Raw genomic sequence first — 18,890 nt, forward strand, 5'->3', positions numbered from 1 at the left:
GCGCTGCACGGGGACAGAGTGATATGCATCCTTTAAGACAGTGTAGCAGTGGTCCAGTATATTTCTGTCTCTGGTGGGGCATGTGATGTGCTGTCTATATTTAGGCAGTTCACGGGTGAGATTAGCTTTATTAAAATCACCGAGAATGATGATGAAAGAGTCCGGATAACGCTGCTCTGTGTGTGTGATTTGATCGGCCAGCAGTTCTAGCGCGCTCACGCGCGTCAGGAGGAATGTACACACTCACCAGAATAAACGAGGAAAACTCCGCGGTGAATAAAAAGGCTTGCAGTTAATAAAGAGAGCTTCCAAATTTGGGCAGCACATCTTCTTTAAAACTGTCACGCCTGTACACCAGCCTTCGTTGATATAAAACATAATCCACCGCCTCGCTTTTCCCGAGGACTCGGTGACGCGGTCTGCTCTGAACAGCTGGAAGCCCGTTAGATGAAGCGCGCTGTCCGGGATGGCTCCGTTCAGCCAGGTTTCCGTGAAGCAAAGCGCAGCGGAGTTTAAAAAGTCCTTGTTTGTGCGGGTGAGGAGTTGTAGTTCGTCTGATTTATTTGCCAGGGAGCGGAGATTCGCCAGATGAATGCTCGGCAGCGGAGTCCTAAACCCGCTGTCGGAGTTTCACGAGCGCCGGGCGCTTCCCTCGCCTGCGCCGGCTGGAGCGCTTGTATAGGAACGCAGCTCCTCTGATTAAAATGTCCAGTAAAAGGTCTGAATGCTCAAATGTTGGCAGAGAGTTATTTGGTGTGCCGCTTCTGATGTCCAGGAGTTCGTTTCTGGTAAAGCTGATCGGGAAAAAGTTGCTTAAGACAGGACAAACAAACAAAAAAAGAACAAGTACCAAGCAGCGACAAACCATGGCTGCCATCTGCGGCGCCATCTTGTCTTGATACAAACTGACAAACCTAGCGACATTTTTGGATAAACCTTAGCTATGGTTCAGTTGGAAGATGTCGCCAGTGCTGCCCCGCGAGCGCGAGATCTGACTCTCGGCGTCTGTTCTGTGCAGCGAGCAGCAGAGAAGCAGCGCATTCAGCTGGCCGTACCGCAGCAGACTCGTCAGTAAATGAATACAAAACAGCGTTTCCAAGCACTTGCCGCTAACTGACTTTTTGGGATTATAAATATGAGCATAGTTCGTCTGTTAATATTATGCACTTTTTTTTTTTTGTTTATTCTTTAGTTTGTTACTCAGACGCAGGCAGTGCACCGCATAGCCGCTCTTTAGTGTAAAGTTAGATGCATGTTGATTTTATCAGACGATGTCGCGCTTATAAATGAGTGACTCCTGATTAACATGTATTAATGGGTTGTGTTTAGTCACTATTTAGTGTGGAATTTTTCTACAATATTCGCTCATCATGACAGTGAAGTAGGGCATTCTAAGTCAATCTACTGCAGGTTTTCCTCCCTCAATCAGGAGAAAATGTGGTTAACACCTGGTTATGCATGAAAAAAAAAAAAGATACCGTCATATACCGTTGAACCGGCATAATTTTGAAAAATACCGTGATATAAATTTTTGGTCATACCGCCGAGCACTAGAATTAACCCCAGGGAAAATACTCAAACCACTCAAAAATTGAGTAATGAAGCACACAGGTTCGGTTCCTTCATAGAATTAGGCAAGAGACGTGAGTAAAGTATAAAAAATACAAATGTTTATTAATACAGGAATGGTTTAAAATGCTGGACACTAAAACCACAAGAAACACTTGAAACCCCACTTCAAACAAAAGAAAACTAATTACAAAAGGAAAAAGGTAATAAAACAAACCAACTTAGTATGTAGCAATTATGTGTATGTAAAACAAAAACTGAATACCAGCAGGGCTGAGGCTCCCAATGGCGGGAATCAATGTAGAGTTTGGTTTTACAAGGGCACACTTCCGCATGCACACAGACCTGTGCAGCCTGATCATACTATCAAACACTCACAGTGTACACCGCACACGATAAAGAACAACCACCACCACCACAAGGAGGAAGATCAATCCGCCCGTGGAACCCCAGCTCCTGCAATATATCAAAAAGTTGTTAAGAAACTATAGAATTGGACTTAGAAATAGCAATATGGACATCACTAATGAAGCAACTCCTCACATGAGTGGGTATCAATAACAGACAGAAGTAAGGAGAGGAAACAATGTAACCTTAGAAGGATCAAATAGTTGGTCACCTGAGATTACTAAAAAACAACTTCAACTCAGTAGATGATCACACACGATTTGAGTTGCATTAATAGATAACTGATCACATGAAACAAGAACTACAACCACAAAGCTTAATTAGTTTCACAGGAATAAAGAAAATCAAATCAATTCAATCAAGCCAAACAAACTTTATTTCCACAGAATTCCAAGTAAAAGAAAACAACCAAAGATTAAATGGTTTAAATCAAAAGAAAAAAGAAGAAAGAGACAGAGGTTTTCTCTTATACAAACGAAAAGAGCTGATCAGGCCTCCCTAACAAGCCAGAGATGTGAAGCAGGGCACTAAAACGGCACGATAAGAGTCAGACAAGCAGTCCCTTTAATTAATGGCGATGACCGCGTCTGCGAGGCTGTATAAACAGCAGCAAACAATCACGGCATAGAACGAGAGCGAGAATCTATCAGGATATCACGCCAGATAGAACGCTTTATAGACACGGGTTTGTCACAGTCATGCCCACCGATAGCACGAGATACAGGAAATCATGCCTGAGAGGCGAACAGTCATCAAATCCACTAAGCAACACGAAAGGGCACCAGCACCAGAACATAAAGCTGCACTATGATTAACGACAGCGATTTCAAGTTATGCACACCCCAACAATTTCCAAATCACCACCTATTAAAACATAGCATGCTTACCTACAGCCACCGTCAACACAGGCAAACAAAGGGGGAAAACGGACGTGACGCATCCCAGGTAACAGCCAATCAGCCTTTAAATAGAAGATACTATTCGCTAATAGGCAATCACTGCTGTCAATCACCTAATCCCGTTACATAAACTAGCTGCGTTATAGCTTATGTATAACAAATATGCCAATATGCAGCTCGCTAATTAGAGGTCCATAATTAGGGTCTGTATAAAAAGTGTTTGTGTTAACTGGTTTTGAGAATTACACACTTGGCATTGCTGGAGGTTCTGCACACGTCTTCAGAGAGCATCATATGTTTGCTGAGTGACAAAAGGCTGGAAATGAAAGGTTGTGCCGAAAACCCGTATATGGAGATGGTGTAGGTTTTTGTTTTATGCAAATTACTAACCTCAGGCACACGGTTGCTCATTTAAAATACTCTAGAATAACTAACATTAGTAAGAGGTTAAGAACAAATTCATGTGCTTACACGTGTTGTGAATTAGGCAGAAATTTCATGAGAAGTTCTCCTGTGCATACAAATACAAAATAACCCAGTTATTAGTGAGTGAGACCCAACGTTTTGGTGATTACGTGAGTTGGGCTTTGGCTTTTCAGTGCGGATTATGATGATGATTTGAGTTTAGTACTGGTGTGCATGTGGTTACAGGCAATCATTTTATCAGAGCAAATGTCAAAACCCACCCCCTCCTAAAATAAGCAACGTACAAAATAAAAAGACGAGTATTTCTAAATAATATCTTGTGAGCAGGTAACTGTCTTTCACTGTTGTTTTGAACCATTGAAAACAATTACTATACAATGAATAACAGTACATAAGTTGAGATAACAGTTGCTAGATGACATACCTGTTGATCTCTGGATTGGTTTTAAATTCTTAAACAGGGTGAGAAATTAACTTTTCCATTCATTTCCAGGGGCATTCATTCCAAGGGCAATTTTTATAAATAGGTTATTAAAGTTGTCAAATACTCAAACCAATCACTTCAGTCAATCAAAATATTATAAATTGTTAATAAAAGCAAAAAACAAAAACTTAAAAATTGTATGCAAATTATACAAAGGAATAAAAAAGGAAGAAATGAACTCATTACAAGGTAGGGCTGCAATATTATGACAAAAAAAGAACATATTGTTGATATGATTATTAATGTTGATTAATAGAATGCATAAAAACGTTTGGAGAAACAGCACATCATAATTGGCTACACAGGCAAAACATATCGGTCCATGATATTAGTCTAGCGCAAGTTATGCAAATACCTCTTTTATAATCAATGAAGCTGCAAAATAAATCTCTTACATCATTTCAGCACTTTTTGTTTTTGAGTGAAGCATGCAAAATTCATTTGGTCAGTAAGGGGATGCACAATCAACAAAAGTGTTTTCAGAGGTGACCAATCTAAACCTCTGATTGGCTACTGTGTGCGTGATTGGTTATAAGGCTCATTGCATAAAAGACGTAAACGTGCACATATCTGTGGCGAATTGAATCTATTCATTCATTTTTACATTTCACTTTAATCGCGACAGCTGTAATAGTTCAATTTAATCCTCAGTTATCCTCAAATCCTAGTTGTGGAATGGTTTATGGTTCTGTAATTAAGATTTCATGTTTTTGCTGGTATGGCATTTAGTCATGATGTATTTAACTCACACATGAACTTCACATGGATCTGAGTCATTGTCTTTTCTCTTTCTGTCTTCAGTCTCAGTGGATGCAGTATTACAGAGAAACACTGTCTCAGCCTAACTCTGTGTCTGAACCTTTCACACCTGAGAAAGCTGGACCTCAGTGGGAATAAAATAGCAAACAAAGGAGCTGAGGTCTTGTGTGGAATACTGAAGGATTCACGTTGTAAACTAGAGAAATTGAGGTGAGTAACATTCAACTGAAGGTATCAAAGTGCTTAAACTAATTTTAACATTGCAATTTAACCAAAACACGTCTACTCAATATCTTATGAAGAGCCTGACTTCACATTATATTTGTGGAAAATAATTTATCCTAGTTGATGTGTTTTGTGATCTGATGAAAGCAGGGTCTAAAATAAACACCAGCCAGGTACCAAACACAGGTACATTTTGGCCAATGATTTTTTTACATAAATATATAATTTTCTAAAACCTGTAAAACCTTCTATCTCTTCAATTGTGCTTTTATTTTTCTTTATTATCTATAATTTAGTGATTTTTAAATTGCCCTGTTGCCTTCATTTATATTGAACACATTTGAGCAATGTAGAGAATAGCATTTAAAATAAATGGGTCTTTTTATGAATTGACTGGTAAGAATTGTCACTGGCTGGTAATTTTTTCATCTATCATGCAGTAATGTGCAGTCATATTTACCTTTTCACAGTTAGCAACATTTCTTTGCACCAAAAAAAAGTTTAAATATTTGAAAAATGTAAAATTTTTCATTCTCATTTTCACACTGTGTAGTCAAAAGCACTATATTTCAAGGATCATTACCTCTTTCAGAATCACAGGTAAACAAAACACAAGTGATTAGTGAACTCCATCATACCATATCCACACCGTCCTCCAAAAACACTTTTTGCACTTTGCAATTAATGAAAGTATTTAAAATGATTTTTGACACCTCACAGCTGTTTTACTCTTGTTCAACCCGAATTCCGGAAATGTTGGGACGTTTTTAAAATTTGAATAAAATTAAAACTAAAATAATTTTATTCACAATAGAACATAGATAACATAACAAATGTTTAAACAGAGAAATTGGTAATGCTTTACATTACAACCAGCAAAGAACTACGTAAGTATACTGAATTTACAGTGTATGTTTCTGTAATTATAGTGTACCTATAAAGAATGTAGGAGTAGGTATAAGGGAACAATATGTTACGTTTGGGTAATAAGGGGGTAACAACCAGATATGCAACCTGCAAAGAACTGCGTAAGTAAACTGAAGCTGCAGCGTTAAGTTTTTGTAATTATAGTGTAGGTATAGGGGAATAATATGCAACATTTGGGGAATAAAGGGGTAACAACCTGTAAAATTACAAATCATTTATTCTGTAAGTATTTTGAAACGAAGGGGTACCTATTCTAATATTATATGGTATGGCCTAAACAATAATCTTATGTTTAGGAGTGATTTAGAAAGACAATATTCTTTGTATAATTTTATACTGGTATTTTATTATAGGCCTAGGTATTTTAACCATTCTATTATTAAAGGAAACATGATGATTACTGAACAACAAAACTGGACATCTAGTGAAATTAGTTAATGAGCTTCTGCTATGATTTATAATTCACAAGTCAGCTTACCTTATGAAAGCTTATTCGTCGATCTCAGCAACTTCACACCAGCAACTTCCCAACACCACTATCACCAAATAACGTTGCATGATATACCATCAAGGTTCAATGCAGCTTAAAACAAGCTTACCTCTTTCCAGCTGTTCGCAGAAAAAAATGCATGATACAACATTTGTATTTCAGTGGATGTATACTGTGATGTTTTTATAGCAAAAAAAAAAGATTTAGTTTGGCCAACAAACAATTAAATTAAAACTAGTGCAATATTTTTCTCTGTAATTACTGTGCAAATATACACTTGTTCTGTGTTTAAGTCCAACTTGTTCCCCCCTTATTCCATGTAGTTACAGGGTAAGTAGCTACAACAAATTGCTCTAAAACGATTTTTATACAGTAGGTCATACATTATATATCAGGTAATATCAATAAACATGGTGACAGTTTTATTTAATTCAAATATTATTTGAAATTTGGGTTTTTAAATTAAAATCACACACAATATGACAACAGTAACAACACAGGCAACAGATAATAAAAGATAAAAATGTATTACACCAGTTCAGAAAATGCAAAGCAACTCCAAACTTATACAGCTTATACAGTTAAACCAAATTCTTTTGAAACGTTTAAGAACAAAATTAAGATTTTGTTCAATTTGTTTATGTTTTTCACCCACTGAAGAAGGTAAACTATTATGGCCAAACCATCACGTCAATAAACACAGTAATAAACACTGAAAGTCAATATTAAACTATGTACAGTGGGTACGGAAAGTAAATTTTTCACTCTTTGTTATATTGCAGCCATTTGCTAAAATCATTTAAGTTAATTTTTTTTCCTCATTAATGTACACACAGCACCCCATATTGACAGAAAAACACAGAATTGTTGACATTTTTGCAGATTTATTAAAAAAAGAAAAACTGAAATATCACATGGTCCTAAGTATTCAGACCCTTTGCTCAGTATTTAGTAGAAGCACCCTTTTGATCTAATACAGCCATGAGTCTTTTTGGGAAAGATGCAACAAGTTTTTCACACCTGGATTTGGGGATCCTCTGCCATTCCTCCTTGCAGATCCTCTCTAGTTCTGTCAGGTTGGATGGTAAACGTTGGTGGACAGCCATTTTTAGGTCTCTCCAGAGATGCCCAATTGGGTTTAAGTCAGGGCTCTGGCTGGGTCATTCAAGAACAGTCACGGAGTTGTTGTGAAGCCACTCCTTCGTTATTTTAGCTGTGTGCTTAGGGTCATTGTCTTTGTAGGGTTTGATACATAAATATAATTTAATTTAGCTCAAAGGGAATCATTTATGATTTTATAGGGAATTTGAACAGAATCACTGTTTTGCGGCTGATCACTGAGTCGGCAGCGATTCACTGAACGAGCCGTATAACATTAATTCTGCACTGGATATTAAAATCCAAAATATAGTAAAAACACTATTAATAAGCACAGTAACCAGATCGGCAGATTAAGACATTAACTTGTAAGCACAAAACACAAGATACTTCTCTTTTCAATATAAATACGAGTTTATTTATATAAACCTAAGACATAAACTAATCTAACATGAACACGCATTCACACATTCACACGTTGCAGAAAGAGAGAAAGGATGAGTTTAGAGAATGAGAAAGTGAAATCCCAAGTTTATAGCAATATGTGCTATCGCATAGACCTGAACAAACCATCAATCACCTAATTAACCCTCGCATTGAGTTTCTCAATGAGGCTAAATTTTATATTAAATGCACCAGTTCAGTTAGAATCTGGAGTTGTTTTACTTGCGTTGCCTTTATGTTACAGGGATTCCCTTCTGTCGTCGTCGTCGTTGCAGGAAAGGGGTTTCCCGAGTTGGTGATTGGATGGAAGTTCAGTAGTCTTTGAAGTGACGTCTTGGGAAGCCAATGGTTGGGCGTTGGCCGAGGATGGTTTTGAGTCAGTTGCTGGTTGAAGTTTGAAGCGGATGCAGTCGGAGCTGGACTTTGCGGCAAACTTAACTTTTGAACACGAGACTCAACAGAAAGAAAAGAAACTAAAGTAAAAGAATAAAATGAGTAACGAGACTAGGTGGTTTTTCTTCTCATCGTGGTGTTAAGTAGCAACTGGCCTGTAGGCCAGAGCACGCTCAAAGAGCGCTAAAACAGCGTCAAAACGCGGTGGCGAGAAGAAGAGAGAAGGATGAGAGAGAGATTTGATGGTGTCCTGAGGTTTTAAACTCGGCTTTTGGACACATCCCATTTGGTGTCTTGACCAATTAGATAGGCTATTATCTTAGCTAGGGTTGTTCCTTCCATCATAAATCAGCATGTTATCAGTCACATGGTCTGAATTTTACACACTCTTGCAAAGTATAATTTTGGATGTGATTTCTATAACCAGAATATGATACATTTGACAAAGAATCAATTGGAAGAAACGAAGCTAGAATTGTCAAGCTCATACATACCAAACACGACTAAACCTTAAAGTCATTCAATAGTTATTAAAAAGACATACATAATATGTGCTTAAAACATGATAATCTAATGTGTGGGTTACATACATAATATAGTGTTATGCCTAGAAATGTCCGTTTAGGATGATTTTATGTGCATATGAAAAAGAAAGTCTCTGTGTATTTCTGTGGAGACCAAAAGAAATGTTCTTTGGACAGAGGAATTTCAGTCTGGTACTTTGTCTTCTATGTGTGGGGGAAAAGTCAATCTAAAGAAGCTTGTGATTTCTCTTGTGGAACACATGTGATGGCCATCTGTTTGACCATTAATCTTGATTATTTGTCCCAAATTTGACGATCTCCTTCCGGTATTGTACTTATCAAATAGTGTTCTTTTGTCTTAATGTTGCAAGCTGTTCTGTGAAAGAGGCTTGTTGGTAAGGCTTGCTCCAGAAGTCAGAGATATGAATCTTTACGACGTTGTCCTGTTCTCCTGGAATTTCAGCTCCTCATGTTTCGATGTCCTGATCGAATCTTAGTTTTGTCTGACTCGTTCTGACGCTACATCTTGTTGGAAGGTAACCCTTCGGCCCAGTCTGAGGTCCTGAGCACTCTGGAGAAGGTTTTCGTCCAGGATATCCCTGTACTTGGCCGCATTCATCTTTCCCTCGATTGCAACCAGTCGTCCTGTCCCTGCAGCTGAAAACACCCCACAGCATGATGCTGCCACCACCATGCTTCACTGTTGGGACTGTATTGGACAGGTGATGAGCAGTGCCTGGTTTTCTCCACACATACCGCTTAGAATTAAGGCCAAAAAGTTCTATCTTGGTCTCATCAGACCAGAGAATCTTATTTCTCACCATCTTGGAGTCCTTCAGGTGTTTTTAGCAAACTCCATGCGGGCTTTCATGTGTCTTGCACTGAGGTGAGGCTTCCGTCGGGCCACTCTGCCATAAAGCCCCGACTGGTGGAGGGCTGCAGTGATGGTTGACTTTCTACAACTTTCTCCCATCTCCCGACTGCATCTCTGGAGCTCAGCCACAGTGATCTTTGGGTTCTTCTTTACCTCTCTCACCAAGGCTCTTCTCCCCGATAGCTCAGTTTGGCGGACGGCCAGCTCTAGGAAGGGTTCTGGTCGTCCCAAACGCCTTCCATTTAAGGATTATGGGGCCACTGTGCTCTTAGGAACCTTAAGTGCAGCAGAAATTTTTGTGACCTTGGCCAGATCTGTGCCTTGCCACAATTCTGTCTCTGAGCTCTTCAGGCAGTTCCTTTGATCTCATGATTCTCATTTGCTCTGACATGCACTGTGAGCTGTAAGGTCTTATATAGACAGGTGTGTGGCTTTCCTAATCAAGTCCAATCAGTATAATCAAACACAGCTGGACTCAAATGAAGGTGTAGAACCATCTCAAGGATGATCAGAAGAAATGGACAGCACCTGAGTTAAATATATGAGTGTCACAGCAAAGGGTCTGAATACTTAGGACCATGTGGTATTTCAGTTTTTCTTTAATAAATCTGCAAAAATGTCAACAATTCTGTGTTTTTCTGTCAATATGGGGTGCTGTGTGTACATTAATGAGGAAAAAATATGAACTTAAATGATTTTAGCAAATGGCTGCAATATAACAAAGAGTGAAAAATTTAAGGGGGTCTGAATACTTTCCGTACCCACTGTATTATAGCGAACTGACAGGATTTTACCATCTTTGATTTTACCGTTGTGGTCCACATCCTCAAGCACCATTTTGACTACTTCAGTTCCCGGCTTTACTGCTCAATGTTGAGAGAACATACTCGGACAAAACTCTCCAGTTTTAAAAGAACACATTCCAGTCAGTTTAAAAAATCTCTCTCCTCTTCGCTTCGATTAGTTTTCTTGTATTTTAGACACATTCCTGTTGTGAGCACTGCAAACACGGATAGTCTCGTCTCAAGCGCCATTCAAGCTGTTTCCAGTTCCCGATCAGCACATTCACTGCTCCAGTTTTAAACTAACACAATTTCAAAGTTGTCCCTCGTCTGCGCTTCGATTTTTATAATTTTTTTCCTATTTTACACACGTTTCCATCTTAAGCACCGCAGACACGGATTTCGTTGCATGCAGAACCGTTCGCGTTTGAACCTTCACATTCCTAATCAGGGTTGCCAGGTTTTCACAACAAAACCCAACCAATTACCACTCAAAACTAGCCCAATCGCGTTTCAAGGGGGGTTCCCCCGGTAAAAATTCCCCGGGACTTAGCAACACTGTTCCTAACCAAGGACCGTCGGGTTATTTTTATTACTGATTAGGCATGGGACGATAACCGGTTTCAAGGTATACCGCGGTTTGGAAAATTTCAAAACCACTAAAATTTTCCTTTATACAGTTTTTTACGTGTCGTCAAAGATGGAAAGTGCAGGACTTCCTCAGTTGTGAGCAGTGAAGAGCGTAACGAGTCATACGACCCCTCCTCCTCCAGCTGGTGTGAGTGGTCAGTGAGAGTAACCTGTGTGTAGGATGATGGCCGAAGGAGGTGATCCCTGTAACTTTTTCCCCCGTCAAAAAAAGTCTGCCGTATGGGAATTTTTTGGGTAACGTAGACTAATGTTCCGTACACAAAGGTGTTCCGTACAGATGACATTTTGACGCCGATGGCTAAATAAATACTTCCAGGTCGTACACAAACGATATATCTGTGTCGTCTTCATTTCTCCCTCTTTCACCCTCAATCAAGACAGAGACCCATTCGCCGGTTGTTTCAGTGTTGAAATAAATACTATTTGGCTTGCTACCGAGGCAGATAACATGGTTAATTAACTAGTGACGTGACATACGGCCAAGTATGGTGACCCTACTAGCTAACGTCAACTAGTTTCCTCCCTCATGTTACTTCACAGAGCGAGGAATATCAGACTAAAGTACTACGTTTCTGCGTACAATAATAGTACAATAATTAAATTTAGCTGGTATCACGTCTATAATTTTAAGCCTCCTGCCATTGTTTACATCTGTTCAAAATCACGTAATTTAAAAAAGAAACAAACTGCTGGCTTTCAGGTGTCTTTGCCACCGTTTGAATGTTATATGGACAGAGACCGTGTGTGTGTGTGTGTGTGACACACACTCGTGCTCTCTCCTTATGTGTATGTGCACACATCTTTGTACCTCACCGCTCATAACTTGGACTGAAAGATGAATGTGTAGAAAGTGAGCATGTCTTCAAAAATCTTGTTGAGCTGCAGGTTTAATGACTGCATTTTTTATTTTTTTACAGAAATTGTTTTGATTTATTGTTTCTGATTATTGAACTGTGGGTTTAGATTAAGTGACTGCATTTGTTTTTTTTTTTCATTTAGAAGGATTTTTTTTTTTTTTTTTACAGAAAAGTATTTATTTATGTTCTGATTATTGTTGAGCTGCAGGTTTAGGCTCACTTAAGTGACTGCAATTAATTTAATTAACAAGAATTCAATTATTTATTATAATTATTTAGCCTGATATATTTACTGTTCCAAAATGTTCTATATGTTTCTTAAAAATAAAATATATTGTGTTCAGTGGAAAAAACGTTGTTTTTTACCCAGACATTTAAAAATAACATTTTAGAGCTGTAATCGCAATACCGTGAAACCGTGAAACCATGATATTTGTATCTAAGGTTATCATACCGTCAGAATCTCATACCGGCCCATGCCTATTACTGATATCAAGCCAAATTGGGTCAAATCAGCTTCCTAACGCAACAGTTTCAACCGAGCGTTTGGATTGAAACAATAACCTAGCGTGTTAAAAAAGTATAGGCCTACACAGTGTACGTTTTTGCTAAATCGCTTGCAAATATAAGATCGTTGTATAGCCTACATAACACGTAATATTAGAATAGGTACCACGTAGTTTCAAAATACTGTAAAAATAATTTGTAATTTTACAAGTTATTACCCCTTTATTCCCCAAACTTCACATATTATTCCCTTATACTTACATGGAGGTACTGAATAGGTACACTATAATTACAAAAAAGTTACACTGTAAATTCTGTTTACTTGCGCAGTACGTTCCGGGTTGTAATATAAAGAGTTACCTAGAAATTGTACAATTTTATGCACAAAATGAGTTCATTTCAAATTTGATGCCTGCTACAGGTCTCAAAATAGTTGGGACGGGGGCATGTTTACCATGGTGTAGCATCTCCTCTTCTTTTCAAAACAGTTTGAAGATGTCTGGGCATCGAGGTTATGAGTTTGGACGTTATGAGGTTATGAATAGACGTGATCTGGAGGGGAGCATATGTTGCTCTAAAACCTTTATATACCTTTCAGCATTCATAGTGCCTTCCAAAACATGCAAGCTGCCCATACCGTATGCACTTATGCACCCCCATACCATCAGAGATGCTGGCTTTTGAACTGAACGCTGATGACACACTGGAAGCTCTTCCTCTTCTTTAGCCCGGAGGACACAGCGTCCGTGATTTCCAACAAGAATGTCAAATTTGGACTCGTCTGACCATAGAACACTTTTCCACTTAGAAACAGTCCATTTCAAAGAGACTTGGCCCACAGGACACGACGGTGCTTCTGGACCATTTTCACATATGGCTTCCTTTTTGCATGATAGAGCTTTAGTTGGCATCTGCAGATGTCACAGCAGATTGTGTTTACCGACAGTGGTTTCTGGAAGTATTCCTGGGCCCATTTAGTAATGTAAATGACAGAATCATGCCGATGAGTGATGCAGTGTCGTCTGAGGGCCCGAAGACCACGGACACCCAACAAAGGTCTTCGGCCTTGTCCCTTACGCACAGATTTCTCCAGTTTCTCTGAATCTTTTGATGATGTTATGCACTGTAGATGATGAGATTAGCAAAGCCTTTGCAACTTTAAAAATGTTATTTTTAAAGTATTCCACAATCTTTTTACACATTCTTTCACAGATTGGAGAGCCTACTTCTGAGAGACTCTGCCTCTCTAAGACATACCTTTTATAGCTAATCATGTTACCGACCTGATGTCAATTAACTTAATTAATTTCTAGATGTTCTCCCAGCTGAATCTTTTCAAAATGTCTTGCTTTTTCGGCCTTTTGTTTTCCCGTGCCAACTTTTTTTGAGACCTGGAGCAGGCATCAAATTTGAAATGAGCTCATCTAGTGGATAAAAGTGTAAAAGTTCTCAGTTTAAACATTTATGTTATGTTCTTTATGTTCTATTGTGAATAAAATATTGGCTCATGTGATTTGAAAGTCTTTTAGTTTTCAATTTATTCAAATTTAAAAAACGTCCCAACATTTCCGAAATTCCGGTTGTAATTTATGGACAGAAATGAGTTGTTAAGAGCACACCTGCTAGGTGTAACAGTGATGTGCGTGACAGCAAATTGTGGATCCAAATGCAGCTTTATTAGAAAGAGCGTGGTATACAAAACAGACAGGGTCAAACTCCAGCAAACACAACATCAGAGGCAAGACAAAAGAGTAATCCAAAATCAGAACAAAACAGGGAAGGGCCCTGTGTTTGTGAGCTGTTTAAATAGTCAGGGGTATGGGAAACCGATATGAGTGTAATCAGTTCCTAGAGTCCAGGAGGACAAGGAGATGGAGCCCTCTGATGGTGAGTGGACAGCAAGGACCGGATCATAACACTTGGTTTACATGTAAATCAGTGGTGCCCAACCCTGTTTCTGGAGATCTACCTACCTGCAGAGTTCAGTTCCAACCCTGGTTCAACACACCTGCCTGTAATTATCAAGTGCTCCTGAAGATCTTAATTAGCTGGTTAAACCGCATTTGATCAGGGTTGGAAGGTACTTTGCAGGAAGGTAGATCTCCAGGAACAGGAGTGGGCACCACTGATGTAAATCATGACATCAGTACAGAATATTTGGCTATTTAATGTTTAAGGCATTAAACTGCAAGTTACTTTCAGAGAAACAATGGGTGTCATTCACAAAACATTCATATGCACAAATAGGGATGCAGCGATTAACCGGTTTCACTATTAACTGTGCTTTAAAATGTCACAGTTAATTGTGAAGGCTCCGCTACACCGTGTGTGTCTGTTGCACGGAACGAAACTGTTGCAACTTGCGCAAAACAAAAACAAAGTTACACCAGCGGTGCGCCAGCTTAAAGTGCTGTGCTTATCAGAGACACGGAGGCTATTACGCACACTGGATTAACTAAGGCAGAGGGACCAAACAGCAAAGTTTTATTTCCTCCACCACTCAGGTTTACACGCCCAAGTAAAGGTAATACATAATAACTGAGTTAAATTACGTGGCAAGTTACTTGAATGTGTGCATTTTTAAGTGTTTGTGCGGAGTGTGGAAGCTAAATATTGAGGCGCCAGTGCAATAACTTGCACTTAAAAATACTCTGTCATTTTTTGGTCATACAGACAAGAATAATTACATCGTTCAAATCTGTTAAGGGTCTACATTTGTTTGTGTACACTCACAATAACAACTAAACGTTGTGCGCAGTAAAATAATGAAACCAAACAGGATACTATTTCTGCCGTCTCAGCCCCTGTGAATTTGAGCACGTCTAAAATGAACCCAAACTCCATTGCCTCACAGACATGAGAAACGCAGTACATCTATGAATTAATTAATTAATACTTTATTGTCATTGCACGATTTGTACAACGAGATTCAATTGCAACTCCTTGTGGTAAAAAAAAAAAAAAAACATACAAAAGAAAGATTTATAAATACATCAAACAATGCACCACAGAAGACTATGTGTATACATGTATTGCACATATGTAAAAATATTGCACAGCTCCATAGTGTTTGAAAAAGTCCTTTTGTTATTTATGCATTTAGTTCTCTAATTACACTTGGATAAAAACTGTTCTTAAGCCTGGAGGTGCGGGCCTGAATAACCCTGTAACACCTCCTAGAAGAATGAATTATGCGTGCCACGCGACACAAACATCTGGCTCTATATATGTCGGTCAGTGAAGGAAGCTGTCATAGTGCAGCTTTTAAACCACACCAAGATGTTGTAAGTAATAATACTCTCCACGGAGCATTTGTAAAAGGACAGCAGCAGTTCCTGTGACAAGTTGACTCTCCTCAGTGACCTCAAGAAGTACATTCTGTGTTGTGCTTTTTTTTTTACAAGGGCATTGGTGTTGGCAGACCATGTGAGATCCTGAGAGATGGTCCCAAGAATTTAAAATCACTGACCTTCTCCACAATTTCCCCTTTGCTATAAATAGGGGCATGCTCTTCCCTTTTCCTTCTAAAATCTATCACCAACTCCTTTGTTTTTGAGGAGTTGAGTATCAAGTTTTTATCCGAGCACCAGGCAGTGAGTTTTTGGATCTCATCCCTGTAAGCTGACTCGTCGTTGTTATGTATCAATCCCACCACAGTAGTATAATCTGCAAACTTAATAATATTGCTGTCATGGATTGGTGTGCAGTCATGGGTGTATAAGGTGTACAGCAGGGGGCTTAAAACGCAGCCCTGGGGAACCCCAGTGCTAAGTGCCAGTTCTGAGGAATGATGGAACCCCATCCTGACTGACTGGGGGCGCTCTGTTAAGAAGTCCTTGATCCATCCGCAAGTGCGGTAACTGACACTCAGACTGAAGTTTAGTCACCATTCTGCAGGGATGATGGTATTGAATGCAGAACTAAAATCCAAAAACAGCATTTTCGCATAAGAGCCTGGTTGTTCCAGGTGTGTTAACACAGAATGGAGGGATGTGTTTATAGCATCTCCTGTTGTCCTGTTAGCTCTATATACAAACTGGTGCTGGTCCAAGCCGAGAGGGAGCGAGCACTTAATGTGCTTTAACACCAAACTTTCAAAGCATTTCATGACAGTGGAGGTAAGAGCTACAGGTCTGTAGTCACTGAGGCTACTGACAGGTGATTTTTTTAGGGATAGGCACAATGATGGAAGATTTGAAGCATTTGGGGACAGTGCAGGTAGGCAGAGAGAGGTTGAAGATGGAGGTAAAAACCTCAGTCAACTGGTCCGCGCAGTCCCACAGTACTCTCCCTGGAATACCATCGGGTTCCGCAGCTTTCCTGGGATTCACACTCCGGAACACTCTCCTGGCGTCCTCCTTACTCACAGTGAGTGTCAGGTGGTCTCTTCCTCTGTTTGCTCAAAACGTTCAGGTTTGTGAGGTACTTAATGCTCTGCCAGACATGCTGGGAGTCCCCCTCACTGAAATGTCCCTCTATCCTTCTTCTGTAAGCTGCTTTTGCCTCCTTGATGCCTTTCTTTAGGTTGGATCTGGAAACGCTGTATAATTCCATGTTTCTAGACCTAAAAGCTGTGTCTTGGTCCCTCAACAGTTGCTTTACGTGTCTAGTTATCCATAGTTTACCGTTTTGATAATATCTGATCCGTTTCTCAACAGTGACATTATCAATACAAGTGTGAATATAAAACAAAACAGTGGATGTGAAGTCTGCCAGGTCCTGTTGTGCAAATATGTCCCATATGGTGTGCTCAAAACAGTCCTGCAGTTGTGAGATTGCATCCTCTGGCCAGAACCTTAAGTATCTCACCTTAGGAATATTTTTCCTAATAAGAGGTCTATATGCTGGGGTGAGAAAAAGGGAAAGGTAGTCAGACTGGCCCAAGTGAGGGTGGGTAGAGACTTTATATCCTTCCTTGATGTTACTGTATACATGATCCAAAGTGCTTTGACCTCGCGTTGAACATGTAACGTGCTGATAAAATTTAGGAAGAACAGTATTTAAATTTGCACGATTAAAGTCCCCAGCTACAATAAAGATCCCATCAGAATGCACACACTGCAGTTTGTTGATTGCTGCCAGCAAAAAGTTCAATGCCACTGTAATGTTAGCACTAGGTGGAATGTATACAGCTATGACAACAACTACAGTGAACTCATGCGGCAGATAGAAGGGCCGGCATCTCAGTGTAACAAACTCCAAATCAGGTGAGCAATGCCTTTCCGTTTGTACACCACCTGTTGTTAGAGTAGATACACAGTCCCTCTCCTCTTCACTTGCCGGAGTCACTGTTTCTGTCAGCCTGGTGCGCTGTGCAGCCCGCTAGCATGATAGCTTCGTCTGGTTTCCCCGGGTGTAGCCACGTCTCTGTTATTACCATAACCGAGCAGTTCTGTAACAACTTCTGTGCCTCGATTGTCGTTGCTAGCTTGTCGATCTTGTAACAGAGTGATCTAGCATTCGCCAAAAATATACTGGGTAAAGCTGGCCTGTATGGACATTCTTTAGTCGGGTCTAGGTCTTTATTCTGCAGCCACGCTTCTAGCGTCGATCTCTGCGCCACCTCTTGCGTCTTTCGCCCGGTATAATAATCCATGGACTCCCCGCTGGTTGAGCTATCTCCGACGGTAGGTGATCAATGTAAAAATTCTTAGTGAAATGTGATTCCCCACATAACGTTCCAATCCTTAGTAAATCTTGCTGTTTAAATATCAAGGTGCTCACCAACAAGGATACCAACAGTGTAGGCATAAAGAACAACAACAACCACTCGGAGAGCGAAGACGCAGCATACATGTGCGCCGCCATATTGCATCAGAGCACTGACTCTACCTGAAACTATCTATAGACTGAATCTATAGAACGCGAAATGTTTTAATAATGAACCTATTCAAATAGAAAACAAATGTTCTCAGATTACGTAATCCATATTAAATGTATATTGCGCACCCACCGCAGAGATGATGATTAAGCATCTTAATCACTTTTTAGTTCATCAAATGGTAAGGTAGTCTCCTTGCTGAGGCTGGACATGTAATTGAGGGGGGCTAGGCCCCCCAGGCCCCCTTGTCTCTATGCTACTGGTCTTATATTAATAATAATACTTAAATATTATAGAAATATAATTGTTAATGTAATTAAATATTGAAAATCACTGAAAGACAGGTGACAGCAATTGATGATGAGTGCAGATGAGTCTGGGCAAAGGATTATGGGAAATGGAGTTCTGGGTGAATGGTAAAAGTCAGGGATGGAGTGCCCACTGGTGGAGCTCATGGGCACTCCAGCTGGTGATTGTGACAATCTTGGTATGGATTTTTTTTTTTTTTTTTCTTATTCACTTTTAGCAATAAATATCACTTTAAAATATAAGGAGTGTTCATGTGATTTTATACACAAGTAGTGTTGGGAAATTAATGAATGCATAATAATTGTGTTAATCGAGAAACCGTGATTATTCCTCAGACTATAATCGTACCAACAAAATCTATAATCGTTGCATCCCTACACAAATGTGTGTGAAATCTCCATGTGGTAACGTGCGGTCATATTTACCTTTGCACAGCAAAATTC

At 39.5% G+C, this 18,890-nt stretch overlaps 1 protein-coding gene across 1 annotated transcript in view; it reads left to right on the forward strand.

Moving 5' to 3' along the window:
* Positions 1-18,890, forward strand: part of LOC131537397 (uncharacterized) — a 199,744-nt gene that overhangs the window by 178,730 nt on the left and 2,124 nt on the right. Inside the window, exon 53 of the mRNA XM_058770780.1 lies at positions 4,588-4,755. Within this exon, the coding sequence (XP_058626763.1) occupies positions 4,588-4,755 (168 nt within the window). The remainder of the gene's footprint in view (positions 1-4,587; positions 4,756-18,890) is intronic.

This window comes from Onychostoma macrolepis, chromosome 03 (genome assembly GCF_012432095.1).
Source record: "Onychostoma macrolepis isolate SWU-2019 chromosome 03, ASM1243209v1, whole genome shotgun sequence".
NCBI classification, from domain to species: domain Eukaryota; kingdom Metazoa; phylum Chordata; class Actinopteri; order Cypriniformes; family Cyprinidae; genus Onychostoma; species Onychostoma macrolepis.